Here is a 15743-nt window from a genome sequence, read left to right as displayed (position 1 = left end):
GAAATAGAAAAAAAACAGTCGTAGTAGCAGTCAGATGGCCAAATGAACACTGACACATGGTTTTATGCTGTAATCATTCATCTTGTTCATACTGGCCATTAAGAAATACCCACATATTTTCATACTTTTTTGATGGGAGACGAAATCCACTTTTTTTCTTCAAATATATTTGAAAGTTTACTTGAAGCTATTATAAGGTTTCAGCCATCCAATGTAGCCAATTTAAGTCACAGTGTTACAGACCTTCCAAGGCAGCTGAACAGGAAAACATGTCCATTAAGACAAAAAGAGATTTTTTTTTCTTTACTAAAAAGACTGTAACTGTGGAAGATGTCCACTTTATTTAACTAACTGAGATGACTGAAGCCTCATATTATCTTCAGATTAACTTTTAAACATATTCTCAACCTCAATTTGCATTCGAAATGTATTTGGAGAGGAGTGTCTAATGGCCAGTATACCTTTTTCAATTTACATATGGGCACTACAGTGTTTTAAGACACTCTTAAAACATTGTGAACCAATCCTTTAAAGGGGTAATGGAAAAAGGCAGTGAGAGAGATACAGTATAGAGGGAACGATGGAGAAATATGTATAAAGAGAGATATACAAGGTAAAAAAAACAGCTGTGCTTTGACAGCCAGAAATAAAGCGGAGCTGCTTATGTTGGAAGGTGGATGTGTGGAGTCGTCCAGGTGGAAGAAGTGAGAGGAAATGTGAAAAATTACTTATTACGCTCACTTTAGGAAATGGTTGGATTCATGCACAGTGCTCTCTCTCTCTCACACACTCACTTCATCTTTCTAAGAAATGTCCCAGTAATAAAATATTTCTTTCCCCCCATGAATTTACTCGTTTTGGTAATCAACATATTACAGTTCTCCTTCATATTTTCCGCTCACTTTCAGCCCAGTCTGTCTTTATTCACACTCTACATGCCCTCATTTGCCTTCACAGCGGTCAAAACACTTACTTCATTTTGCACTGATGGCTTGATGCGGGTGTATCAGCTATCAAAAGGGACCAGCGTGTCTGCTGGTTTATACACCTGTGCCAGTAGCAGCTATGTGTGATAGCTGATATGCCCTCATGGCAAGTTTGTTCTCCATGGATATGCCTTGGAGCCTATAAAAACACACACACAGACATCAAAGATGAGAATATAAACATATTCTTCCCCTCCTCCTTGCTGTGTAAATATCAGTGCACATGTACATATGTGTGTGTACATATACTTCATTCATGATAATAACAGAATTCAATGATAATCTTTATTTATGCAGCACTTTTCAAAACCAACTCATTAAAATGATAAAAAAAACCTTATAAAATCAACAGTGGAGTCGGAAGTCAATTAAAAAACTAATAAAGAACTAAGCAAAGGCATGAAATGACCAGAGGCTTAATAAACTGACCAGCCCAGTGTGTGTTTGTGTGTGTTGTGTGTGTGTGTGTGTGTGTGTGTGTGTGTGTGTGTGTGTGTGTGTGTGTGTGTGTGTGTGTGTGTGTGTGTGTGTGTGTGTGTGTGTGTGTGTGTGTGTGTGTGTGTGTGTGTGTGTGTGTCAGTGTGTGTTTATGGGGGAGTAATATCAGATATAAATGTTGAGTACTCCTCTCCTCTGTCTCTATTATAACAAACATTTTCTCAAAATTTCTTTAAAGATACTGTTGTGTACATGTGTGTGGGTAGGTGAGTGTGCATTGAATTTATTCATCATCTCGTTAGATATATTTCAGATTAATTGCACACCAGCATTACTCATAAAATCCGACACACACACACACACACACACACACACACACCATTTTAAGGGCCGTGATAGCAAATATTTGCCCACATGTGGGGGCAGCTTGTAGATTTTACCCAGAGTAAACACACCAGTGTGGATGTGGAATAATAATGTGGCGCGTTTTAGCAGCTGCTTGGTCACAGCCTGTTTACAGTGTTGGAGGGTTCTCTTAAGCGCTAATTTGTCACTGTCAACTCTTCTTATATTTTCTTTGTATTTAAAAAAAAAAAAGGTGTGAAGGCCAAAATGGGAGCTCAAAGAGTATGCTTTGATTCTATTTTGAGTGTTTGAGGGGGGATTGTGTATAAGTATAGCTGTGTGTGTCTTGTGGTTCATTTTCATGGGTTTTTTAAGTATATTTGTATTTACTTGTGTGCTCGTGAATATTTCCGTACACTACTGTGCAAAAAGCTTTAGACACTTAAAGTAAAGTGAAGATGCTTTAAAAAATAATGACATGGATAGTTTTTTTATCGTATCTTCTTGCAAAGTTCAGCAATAGGAATCTAAAACCTAGATCTAAAACCTAAATCAAATCAGTATTTTGTTGTGCACCAGTTCTCCTTGGTACACTTGCACACAGCTTTTCAAGGTACTCTCAATGGATTCATTTCAAGTCTCTTAATTGCATCCATGTTTCCCTCACTTGCATCTCTTCCCACTGAGGATGCATGGAGAGATGCAAGGAAACCATGCAAGGAGAGAGGAAACAGGAACTATGTTTTTTAGAGAAATGAGCCGTACTTTCCTCTGAAGCGTCATGTGAGGCGACATCCGTTTCTAATGATGGCAGCAGCAGATCACAGCCTATACATCCTTGATCACAGCTGGATCAGCTGTCAACCGGATTTAACAGTAGTGGTGACTTTTGATGGAATTTGTGTCTGCACACATATGCACTGTGTTAATACTAATATAGGCGCACAGTTATCACTTCACTATACTGAATTTGAATTATGCAATTCACATCAAACTTGTCACTCAGGACTTTTGACTGAATTGAAATTGCAACAAATTATGTAAAATATTAATGTGCTCAAAAAGTATTTCTTGCTGACATACTCTGCTTTACTTGAATTGTATGCATAATAAAAGTTAATGGGGCAAAGAACAGATCATGAAAAGAAAAATCTAAATGAAGAGTACTGTCTTTTGTTCTTTTGTTGATCAGACTGACAGATGTTTAACTAGATGCTGACTCAGAAAACAAATAAAATACAGGGAGTGATACACTTCAGTCTAATCTATAATCTGTCTCCAGATCTTGGGGTGTATCAGAGCTGTCCGATCAGCTGCAGATGTTAAAAGACTTCTGTGAAGGCTGCTCTTGTGTATCCTTGCTCTTCATTCCTCAGTGCAGAAATAAGAGCTTGGAGACTTTAACATGTAATGACTTCCAGTTCAAGTGAGGAGTGAGGAAATATCAAATAAGAGATTTGAGATGTACCCAGTGTCTTCTGTCTCTTCATGTAATCCCAGACTGACTCAGTGAAGTTGGGATCAGGACTGTGTGGGGGGGCCATACCATCTGTTGCAGGAATCCGAGTTCTTCTTGTACTCTGGTTGTACTTTTGTGGTCAGTGTCATGCTACAGTATAAATTTGGTACTGCCTCTCTGATGGTATTGCATTAAAGTGCCTAAAGCTTTTGCACAGCACAATGAACACATATTTGTGTGTGCCGAAGTTTTGGCTAAGTATGTTTGGGAAATGACAAGCAGCATGTCTGAATGTGGAGGTAAATACACAGTCATCCTGGCTGGTTGATATGCGGGTTAGCTCTGTAATCAACACCTTAGCAATGTGCAACACTGACAGCAGATTTATTATGTGTAAGTGTGTGTGTTTCTGGCAGTGTTTCTGGACTTGCATCAAAACACATTCCCCTGTGAGTGTTTTTATCAACTGTAGGCTCACCTCACTTGCATGTTTTATCAATTTTTGAGAATGTGTGTTTGTGTGCTTGCACGTGCCTGAATCTGTGTCGGCATGTGTTCGTTGTTGAAAGATTTACACAGCAGCATCTCACCTCCATTGGTCAAGTCTTGTCTTGTCCCAGTCAACCATGTTACTAAGACTTTGAAAAGATTGCAGAAAATCACACATTTAAGGACAATTTGTGCACTTCCTGTTGGATTTAGGTCAGGGGTGTCAGCACGTGATTTGTAGGTCGTGATAAGACAAACAATTGAGTTTTGGTTTGATCTTTCTATGACATTCCTATCAGGCGTAGTGGCTGTTTTACTGTTTCTAGGTGGCGCTAGAGAGCACATTTTGGCACTTTTGGGGTTAATTTTTCCATTTTATCAAATTTATGGCCAGACTTGATGTGTGTGGTAAATGTTTAGGTGGTCAAATTTAGGGTCAAAGTGGCATTAGACTCTCCTCCCATTCATTGTCTATGGGAGCTTTTTGGCGAGGTGTTTTGGGCACTTGACCTTTGAGGGCTTCTAAAATCCAAACCGGACGAGTAATGAAAAAATTCTTCAGAACTTTTGTTCAGCAGGGTGTGCTAAGTCAGCTATTTAAGTTTGAAGCCACCACGATGAACGCCCTCGGACAAGATAATGTTTGTAAATCATACATTTAAAGACAAAATATGCACTTCCTGTTGGATTTAGGTCAGGGGTGTCAGTGTGTGATCTGTAGGTCTTGATAAGACAAAAATTTAGTTTTGGTTTGATCTTTCTACCACATTCCTATCAGGCGTAGTGGCCGTTTTACTGTTTCTAGGTGGTGCTAGACAGTTTGACGTTGTTTGTTTTTCTATTTTATCGAATTTTTCGCCAGACCTGATGTGCCTGCCAAATTTGGTGAGTTTTTGAGCAGGTTTAATTTGAGGGTCAAATTGAGGCTGTTGAAAAGTGTCGATAGAATAAGATAAAAAAAAACGACACAAGAACAATAGGGTCTTTGCCTCCAGGCAAGGGCAGGGTTATGGTTAGGGATTGGGTTTAGGGTTCACGGTTAGGGTTAGCGTTAGGGTTAGGGTTAGGGTTAGGGTTAGCTCCATTGTCATATTGTGTGATGAAGCCTCTTACTGTAATCCATAACTTTAATGATTAATGCAAATCTTTATTCAACCTCTCATTGCCTCTTGTCATGTGTTTCTTCATCTTTCTGTAACTGAAGGCAAATCAAGTCTCCTAACATCCAGAAGCAGATGGTGCCGGGTGAGATGAGGAAAGATGTCCTGACTGATGGACATCCGCACTCTTTATCGCAGGTTTGAATACAGTATATGTGTGTGTGTGTGCTCACATGTGTACACTCCTTGGCCTCTAATTTAGTTCTTCATTACCTGTTCATCAGTTCATATTGGCTCAGATCCACTTATCTTTTTCCTACTTACCATTCTTGCACATTTTTTCCCTGTCCTCTATTTCTCTTTACATTTTGTCTTCTCACCCACTCTCTTTAGAATTTGGCTCCTCAGAGCAGAGAGACCCCCCCCCCTCCCCCTTCAGTGCATCTCAGAGTCAATCCTAAGTGGAAGAGACAGGCATTTAGTCCAGCAGAAATCAGCTCCATACACCTGCCAGGAGCAACAGCACAATGGCTCAGATGGGAATAATAAAGGATTGAGTCTAGTCAAGCAGGAGAGAAGACCTTGATGTTCCTTTTTTTGGCGGATAAATTAAGTTACATACCTTGTATAGTTACGTACTTACTTAGGTGTCAACATGTATGTCAGCTGTTTGCTCGATAGTGTCTGCGTGTGAATGCTTGTGTACTACCCGCAGAGCTATGCAGAGGTGTTAATATGGAGAGTGCAGCTATGCCAGGTTATTCCCTCAAGACCGATGAAGTAGAGTACACCTCTCTGTACCTCTCTGCCAAAAAGAGCCAGAGTCTGTTTTTGGTAGAGCTATTTTGTTATTTCTGTGTGCACTGGCAGGCAGCACCCAACATCCTATTTCCTCTTCTAAACAGTGTCTGAGTAGCAAACATTAATATTGCTACAACCTGGAAAGAGACATGAGGCCAGTGCCAGGAGGGGGGAGTGCAGGGACAAGTGCAAGGGAGTAGTGTGAGTCAAAGGGATGTTTAAGTAGAAATTAAGTTTCACATTTTTTTAAATGTTTTTTTTAAATTTTAGTTGAGTTTCTGAGGAATGTGTTCCATGTTTTCCAAAATATTGACCAAAAGAAATACTAGTGTTAGAACAGATGCATTCAAGCTCAAGATCAAGTTTATTGTCATTCATCCACGTTTGTGATAATACTGATCAATATTTGAAAGTTAAAAAAAACCCTCAAATTCCATTACAAATTTCTTCTTTACAAAAAACACAAGCAAAGTCAGCATACTGTACAGTACACACTGATGCGATATACTGTATCAGTGATTAGTATGCAGTGTGTTTCATGCTCTAATTCATGTACTAATCTACAGATGAACAAAACGCTGATCCTCTTTTGAAGCCAAGGTGCAAAAGAACAACACTACACTCCAGACAAAACATTTGACAACAAATCAGCAAGTCCCCGAGTGTAAATAGAGCAAGTGCATCTGTTCAGAATATGGTATGATATAGTAAATATTAAGAGTGTGATTTAATGCAGCATCAATATATCAAAAAGCAGCGGTACTTTAGAACAAAAAGTAAGATTACGCAAGACTGCCATTCCAGCTAACTATCTATAGCGGTGAGATGTGATAAATACAGTATGCGTTCTGCACATTGTGTTTACTCAGCAGTCAGGCATTGTGGCCTCCATGGTGCTCTCTTTCCCCATCTATCTGCGGGTCCATCAGGAACACAGCACGCTTCGAGGGTAAACACAAACAAACAGGGCCTTCCCTCATCCCTCCCTCTCCCCTTCCATCCAGGAGAGTTTATGTGGGATGGAGAGATAGCATCTCTCCGCTCCATCGTCTCTATCGCGCCACGCTGCACTTCACAAACACAGAGAAAACACACATCGGAAATGTCCACTTCGAGCCTTTGCACAGGCTTATTATTTCTCTTCTATCTGTAACAGAGGCATCAGAGCCCCCCCCCCCCCCAACACCACCGCCCCGCTCCCTTGTTTAGAGTCTCAAGGATAAAAGAGACTTGCTTTATTTTCTTTAAGATCTAGGGACAGTTATACAAGATAAATTTCAAGATTCTTCCCACAGTCTATACAGTTGTCTGAAACTGCTCATGAGAATTCAGACCCTGCACACATACTTTACATTTTTTAAATCATGAAATAAGACACATAGAGGTTGATGCTGTGCCCAAAAGCTTTTTGACAGAGACAGAGACAGATGTCTGTGTCTGCCTGGATCAGGCTATGTGGGTAAGTGGTTTGTGTGTGTGTGTGTGTGTGTGTGTGTGTGTGTGTGTGAGTGTGTGTGTGTGTGAGTGTATGTATGTGTGAAGCAGAGGATCGTAGGTACGCAGCTGCTGGAAATGTGCATTCTCTCACTGCCTGCTCGTTTATTTTAGTGATTATAATCCCTCCATCAAACCAGAAAGGGCCAGACTCCATAATGAGCCTTCCCAAGGGCAGTAGGTGATGATTGGTTCTGCTGAGGCAATTATCTTTCCATTTTTTCCTGCTCTCTGTATCTCTCTATCTCTCTTGTACTTGCCCTTTCTTGTATTCTTGAAAACGAGCAATATTCTCTTGTTGCTAATAACACTCAAGAACACAGACAGACACATACATTGCACATGTGCACACATTTACACAGACAGACAGACAGACAGACAGACAGAAACAGCTTTCTGGTTAGGTTTCACTCGGGGGTCCAGCAGTGGCAGCCCCATCTCAGTGGGGTGTGTGTATATAAGTGTATGTGTGCGTGCATATGTGTGTTCCTGTCTGTTGGGCGGAGTCAGACTAGTACTTGTTGATTCTGGTGCATCGAATTACTGCCCGTCTGTCACATTCAATTACAGCTTTGGACTGCTGACGCACACAGCCTGCCTCTGTACGTGTGTGTGCGGGTGTTTGTCGCTCACCTCCAGCTGTGTCGTGCTGACGTGACGAGCCACAAGTATCCGCTTGTGATTTGGCTGACTTGGCACTATTTTCATCACGCTAAGGGATAATCCCATTGCTGCTGTACCCCAGTTATTTAATATTTACTATTGAGTTTGAAGAAACTGTAAATCATCAGAGCTGGCTTGATACAAATTTCTTTCAATTCTTTTTGGACATTGCTACCACAACATTGAGGATCTGATGGCACCAAGCAAAAACTAATTTCCTCCTCTTTAATATTTACCAGTTTAATAAGCCACTTATATAGATCTTGCATTTTCCTGGCACAGCCTCGTAAAATAACTTTACTCTTTTCAACTTTCCGTGGATTTAGCATCTCCTTATTCGCCGTAACAATGTATTCCCCATGTATGAGCCACAGCTCTTTTTAGCTTAGAGCTCTGCTTTATGCACTGCAAATAATTGGTCTGTCCAGAGTGCTTTCAGACTCACTAATGATATTAGACATGCATGTTCACGTTGTGCTCCATATATCAGCTATATGTCTACTAATCTGGAATTGTTTCCAGTGTTCAGAATTTACTAATTTACTGTTACAAAACATGTCTGAGATTAGTTGCCAGTTTAAAACATTGAAACGTTGCCAAGCAATGGTCATCTGTCATAGAGAAATCCACACTTTTCTCTGTTGCGAGATTTGCTTGGTTGCTGTTTGAAAAGGGGTTTTAATGCATCTTCATTGCTATTAACAATCTCTGCTCTGGGCACACCTTCTTGCCACTTGTACTGCGTCACATCCATTAGTTTGATGCCTTTTTTTTTAAGTGTCTACAAGTTTGTGGTGTGGAGTGTCTCATGTCCAATGATTGTAACCCTCAAAACACTCTTTTGTAATGGTTTGCATTCTGTCATTTTGTTTTGGTGGCTGGGATGTGCCTTCACCGTCATGCAACACAAACATTTGTTTGCATCGTGCGGCTATGTGTTTAGATGATATTTTGATCAATAGTTCATATTACAATGCAATTTTTAGTTTATATCTTATAGCATCTGATCTTGTGTTTTTGGGAAGATCAAATTGGCACATCCATCAAAATGTTATAGTGTTTTCCAATAAGGATACACAACCGCTTGAAAGTGACTTGTTGCCTATGTGACTCCAAGGCTTCTGCTCTGCTACTCTAAGTGTGAACGTGTGAACTTGAAGCCAAATCAACCTTTGACGACTGGGAGAGTGAGTGAGAGAGAGAGAGAGAGAGAGAGAGAGAGAGAGAGAGAGAGAGAGAGAGAGAATCTAGGGGTTTATTATTTCTGTCCAGTGTTTTCTTTCACAGATCCATCACCTAGTGTGGAGAGGGATCCTTTTCCCACTCACCATAGGTGTCAGAGAGGCCACACACAAACTATGGATGTGAACGTGTGCGCTCTGCTCCACACATACATACACACTCACAGTGCACACACACATATGGATGTCTGCAAAGGTCATAGCACTTACACAGTCTCTCTCTCCATCACTTATCACTCTCTTCTATTTTGGCTGTGTCTCTTCTAAGAGAATCTTGTTTCCCTCTCTCACCACAACTTTTGACTCTCTCAAGTCTTTCTTTTCTCTGTTACATGGAACAGAGTCCTCTTAGCAAAGGGACCAACAATTACACCTTTTTTAAATTATCTTTTGCTGGTGTTATTCTAGTGTGAGAATATTTTGATCGGGAGTTTTTTAAAACAAACACTCTCTCCCTTGGCTTTTATTACTTTTCTTCCACCCCCCCGTTCCTATAAACTCGACCCACAGCTTCCTCTTTCAGCTTCCCAGGACGCCATGCGGGAGACGGTGGAACGGATCAGGGAGTTGGAGAAAGCACTGAGGGAGAGCATGAACACCTCCGCACATAGGGAGTCACTCTGGGCTCAGGAGGAGGCTGCCCGCGTTCAGGCCCAGAGACAGGTTGACCTGATGTTACACTCACTGATGGAGGACCAGCTTACATATATACTTACACTTAAACATACACACACACATATGGTCTTTTGTATCCTTACATACTACAGTACGGGCATTCTGGTCTACCTTTTAAACTGAGCACAGGTACCAAATCACCAAGGACTATGGAGGACCACAGGGAAAATGTGATGAACTTAACTGCACCCTCATGTGGCTAAGTGTGTAACTACAGGCAGACTGCAGTCAATAAGTGATCCTGAATCGCTTCATTTGGTGCTCTTAACCAACAAATATCATCATTACAAATTGGATCATTGTCTTTTGCTTCCTATCTGTTATTGTCTTTTCTTCTTCAATCCGTTTTTATTCTCTAAACATGCTTTTTCTTTCCTGACTGAAATTTAAAACTCAAACAAAACATTCCAGCATTTATTTTCTGTCTCTCATTAAGTTTGCTGTTGCATGCTCAAAATGTATGCATATGTTGAGTATATGTGTAATCAGAATTCATTAACATAGAGGTACATTTTAGGCTTACAGTCTTGATGGAGTACAGGCTACCCTTTAACTCTTTATGTCCTGCTATCTATCTGTCTTTCTGACTGCCAGCTGGTCTTAAAGTGCTTCCAAAAAAGTGTATGTGTGTGCTTTTTTATTTGTGTGTGTGTGTGTGTGTGCGTGTGTGTGTGTGAGAGTGTAGGTGTGTCTGTGGTGGGAAAGAGAAACAGGGCAAGGGAGTGTGTTTCCTCTCGGTGTGAGTGTGCATTTGAATGAGAATGACCTTGCATTACTTATGAGTGCCACGAGTAATATGAGAGCAATTGGCGGTTAGGACAAGAGCTAACATTTTGAGGCAGGATGGTGGCTGTATTGCTTCAAACACACATACATACTGTATATTTCCTCTTCACACACACACATACATTCAAAGACAGAAGTTGAGAAGAATATAAAAGATGAAGAGAGGAGACTGGTGGACAGAGCGAAAAAGTGAGAGAAGGTCAAACTCAGTTTAGAAAATTCAACGAGAGCCAATGCTAACTGTGGCTTGTTTTCTAATGTTTTCCTCCTTTTTCGCAATTTCTGTGCTTTACACGCTTGACTTACAGTCAGCATGGATACTGTGTTTATCAAACAATATTTCGATCCAGTGAGAAGTCCGAAAGAAAAGCATATTTATATCTGTGGGGCTTTTCGCACGCACAGAAATGGGTGATTCAGCTTTGACCTAAGTTTACCCATTTGTAGTTGGGGAAATCCTTTTCTAACTTGTGACATGTTAACACTCATTGACCCCAAAAGCTATAGGCAACATAGCTTTCATTTCAAGACAATCCAGACCCGACACACAGCGAAAATACTGAGCCATGCTGCAGTAATGCTGGTGACCGCACTTGACACATATTGAGCCAGAATAGAGCTGCAGTCATGCTGTTGACGCAAGAAAAGATACCCATTTCGCCTGGAACTCAAGTTGCTTGGTCCTTAACATGCTAACTTCTAGGTGTTCTTAACACACTGAACAGTGTGAGCCAAAATGACATCATCACATAAGCATGCAGCAAATCAACATGCTATTGCCATGCAGTTATACAGTTGTCAGCTGCCACTCTTGCCTCAAACTGAGGGTGTTGTGTCGTGTTTGTTGGGCTAACAGAGAGAGGAACAGGTCCTTCTGAAACATCACCTGACCCTGGCACCGTTTCAGAGTGCCTTGCCAGACTCACATTCTCACACCCTCCCCCCGTAATTTTTTTCTTGATTTTCCTCTTTCTTCTCCCCTCTGTCCCAGAGTAATCAGTCTCATGATGTGTAATGCGCTGAAAGTCTTCCATCAGCCTGACCTGCTGAAATGGAGCATGGGTAATGCCCTGGGTCACTTTTCTTTATATCCCCTTGGTCTCTGCCACTCTCTGTCTCTTGTCTTTCTCCTGCTGTCCATTCATCGTCCCGAGCCTTGTTCTTTCCCATCTGCCTTCTTAAGTTGTCTCCCCCAATTATCTCCACACTCTCTCTCCCTTTCTCTCCATTTTGCTGCTGTCTCTCTCCCTCTCTCCCCCTCTGTGGCGTTTGAACTAGGCCTTTGAACCAGCAACACCGACACAAATGGACAAGAGGGATTTGGCCCTTACCTCTGAGCCCCCAATCAGCTTAGCAACTAAAAGGGCTTTGGGCCAGTCTTAGTGAGCCTTAGCCTGGCTGGGGGGCTTTGCCTTGAAGTTGAGCTAAATTAGCACGCACAGGCTCACCACTAAGCTGATTAGGTCCCTAATTTCACTAAAATGCATTGTATTCCTTATTAATGATGTGATTGTGAAGTGAGGGCGAGCCTGGGTGGTGGACTAATGGGTGACTAAGATGGGGGAGTTTGAACATAAGGGTTGATAGACATGTGGTGGGTGTAAATGGAGTTGTGTGTGTGTGTGTATGACCCTTGGCTTTCAAGATGAAAAGAGTGGCTTTGGATTCTTTTAAGCCTGAAACAAGACATCAAACATTAAACATAGTGTGATTGTGGACAGTTGGATGTCTTGTTTAGATTGGGTATATTAGCTGCTGGATACTTTGGAGGTCAGTTGTTGTTGGCAGGGCGGTGGGGTATATTTTATTTAAAACAATGCTTTGATATGTTTCCTGGAAGTTATGACTGAAAGTTGTCACTTTCCCACCGCTGCAAATTTCTGTATTCCCCATTCGCTTTGCTTTCACCCTTTCTTCTCTCACTCCATATGTGATATTCATGAACAGTCAGTGAGCACATTATCTGACATCTGTGAAACACACCTAGAAAACCGGCGGAGATGGAGAGTGTCCTGAAAATGTGTGAACGATTTGGCCCCGTCATAAAAGAGGCCCAAGCCTTTTTTCATGTCCTACCCCATGGAGTGCTTTCCCCTAATACTCCTTTTCTCAGTCTTTTTTTCTTTTTGCTTCTCCTTCTCTTTCCTTCCCTTTGTTCATTTGAGATCCAACACTCCAGAATGTATTATTTGACTAATCTTATATCACAAATATGCAAATCATCAGAATTGAATAAAGATAAATTAATACTCTTGTGGTCCTCAATTTACATCATTTGAACATGCCTGCCTAGTACTGCATCCTATTGTGAAGTACTTGTTAGACAATTACACACTTCCTGTCTTAGGATAATGACGCCCTCAGGTCACATCCTGTCTGTCAGACACTCAGGTTGGACATGCAGGACTGCATGGCTGGAGGGCATGTGTGCACTGAGGGAGGAGATGCATGCATTATATAGGAGAGCATTATTCTCACCTGCTCGAAAGTAGAACCACACTTGAGAATGAGATACAATAAGTGGAGAAAGGTGGAGGAGGAGAAGGAGCCCTTGTTTCCACCACATAGGTCAGCAGACATATCATTCAACTAACCTTTGAACCCCAGTAATTTCACCTGCACTTTATTGTCCACTGGCCATTCATTTTCATGCTTAGAAAGTCATTTCATCACCATCCAGCACCCCAGAAGTGTGTATCTGATTATTCACCATGTGTGTGACTGTACATGTTTAAGTGTAAAATAGATTTTTATTAACTTTTTTTTTTACATTTGAGTTTTGTTTGGGTATTCTGTCAAGTTTCCTGTTTACTGTGTACTGTTTAAACCTGTCTGTGTGTGTGTTTACTTGACTAGTTGGAGGAGCTGATGGGGGCTTTGGAGAAGACACGCCAAGAGCTGGACGCCACAAAGTTGCGTCTGTCCTCTACTCAGCAGTCCTTGCATGAGAGAGATGGACACCTCAACAATCTGCGCCATGAGAGACGCAAACAGCTGGAAGAGATTCTGGAGATGAAGTTAGTCTCATCTGTCTGTATATAAAGCACAGTATTTATATCTTATCCATCTACTTTACACTACCCTACCTAACTATGTTTTCATGTGTTCCATAAACAACAGTATAGGCCACACAGAATAATAATCGCATGGTGTGTAACTGTAAAATATGGTTAATTCATGGCTTTAGATTTCTCTAATTGGCAAAAGAAAGACTTCAACATAGCAAACTCAGTACTCAATAATGTGAATTATTTTAGCTGCATTTGCACTGCAGAGCAAGAAGTGCTGGTAACTTAAGTAAGACACACAGCCATAAACTGTAAACCGCAAGTGTTTGTGGTAGTGACTGCAAACCCAGCCCCCAAAGAACTATAAGGTATAAGATCTGGTATTATCATTGGCAACATATTTGGCTCAGTGCTATTTCAGGAGCATTGTTATTGCCCTAAACAGCAGCTTTGTTGCTGCAGAAAAGAAATTCTGTGTGTCTACTACTGTGCTGGTTTTATTGGCTCACCTGTTCACATGTGCATCTGTGCATGTGTCTTATATAGACGTCAGTGTTGAGGTGTGTTTTGAAGTAGGATCAACCATTGTCTATAGCTGCCTTGTGAAAAGTTACATTTATTGAGGACAGGTGCTGCAGCCTTGGACAGCAGGTTAAAGGAAAATGTGTGTGAGGCTGTTTTTTTTGTGTATGTCTGGGGTGTGACAGAAGAGTTAAAGAAGGAGGAAACTAAAAAAAGGGTGAGGGACTGGATGCATTTCCATGTGTGAGTGTGTGTCAGTGGGTATGTATGAAATGTGTGAGTGAGTTCAGTGATCTGTCAGTGGAGCGGCTACATGTGCGTTTGCTTTGAGCACTCTGATTGAAGGAGCATGGAGCCACATATCTGGTTGTCATGTGCCGCAGAGAAATGCCTTTAAAGTCAGCCACTCAGTACAGTACAAAAGGAAAGACTGGCACACATGTATTGAAAACACATCTTTTAAAATCCATTATGCCTCGCAAGACCCTCTGATCACACTAACTTTAAAAGAATGTGTGTATGCATCTGCCTACAATATCAGAGAAAAGGCAAGAAAACAGTGCCCTTGCCCATATCTTACACACACACACACACACACACACACACACACACACACACACACACACACACACACACATACACACACATACACACACACAGATGATACAAACCATCTTCGTCGTGTCTGTTCCAGTTTCCACCATCCAAACATCACCAGGGATGTTTAGCAGAGGAAATGTATTACACATGATACAGACACAATCCGTGCTTCTAGGTATATACGTGAAATTACAAACATGCTCACAGACCTGGCATGTGAAAGATACTTCTGCACTTTACTGGCACTCAACTTAAATCATTATTATATTACCATTAGAGAGATGGTTAGTTTGATGGTTGGCTGACATATTCAGCAACAAAGTAGATGGGATTCTTTGCCTTTGTGTTCAAAACTTTGACTGGATACAAGTCTACACTGGTAAGAGCTAATGGAGGGGGCACAGGGGGCATGAGTGTGTGTGTGGTCTCTTGTGCATTTGATTCTGTGTGTGTTTGTGTGTATGAAGAGGTCAGAGTCAGGGGTTTGGGGTCACTGATGATGAGGATTAAAGGACTGTTGAATTGCGAGGGGTGAAGCTTCGTGAGACTGACTTGCATCTGAATAAGCCACAAAGATACGCATGCAGAATGAACACACAACCTCAGTGGAACTCACATATAATCACTCACGTCTGCAGACATGCACATACATACTTACACAAACTTTGGCTTTGTGCTTAAAGGGGCCATATTCCCACAGCACAGCTCTGGTCCAAGTTAGCACAGAGAAAACTAAACAGGGAAGATAGGGCAGAGAAAGAGAGGTAACAGGAGATAAAGAGAGAGAGGAAGGGTGTTAGAGTAAAAGCAAGAAAAAAATAGAAAAAAGTAGAATGAGAGGGAAGGGAGGATAGAGTGGAGGAGGGTGAGGGCTACACAAACTGAAGTATTTCAAATCTTAGAAATCATGAGAGAAGTTTGATTGCATGCCAAGTTTCTCCTTCTCTCCGCTCTAATGTGGCATTTGTCAAGAAGACCAGCTGAAGCAAACCATGTGAAGCACGTTCCCCAGTGAACTGGGTAGCTCTCTGTGTGTGTTTTTTAATGTGTGTGTATGTGTGTGAGCCAGAAGGAGAGAGAGAGAGCAGACTCTTGGCTTTTCAACACTATTAATGAAAGAGACAAGAGGGGGAAAA

The 15743-nt window shown here is 41.4% G+C and overlaps 1 protein-coding gene across 1 annotated transcript in view; it reads left to right on the top strand.

Annotated features, from left to right (window-relative positions):
• Nucleotides 1-15743, top strand: part of LOC128357310 (ERC protein 2-like) — a 114636-nt gene that overhangs the window by 65123 nt on the left and 33770 nt on the right. Inside the window, 4 exon segments of the mRNA XM_053317636.1 lie at nt 4922-5015; nt 7752-7758; nt 9540-9679; nt 13334-13494. Of these exon segments, the coding sequence (XP_053173611.1) occupies nt 4922-5015; nt 7752-7758; nt 9540-9679; nt 13334-13494 (402 nt within the window).

This window comes from Scomber japonicus, chromosome 4, assembly GCF_027409825.1.
Source record: "Scomber japonicus isolate fScoJap1 chromosome 4, fScoJap1.pri, whole genome shotgun sequence".
In the NCBI taxonomy this organism is placed as follows: Eukaryota; Metazoa; Chordata; class Actinopteri; order Scombriformes; family Scombridae; genus Scomber; species Scomber japonicus.
The sequence above is the reverse complement of the archived record's forward strand: the minus strand, read 5'-3'. Positions and strand labels throughout refer to the sequence as shown.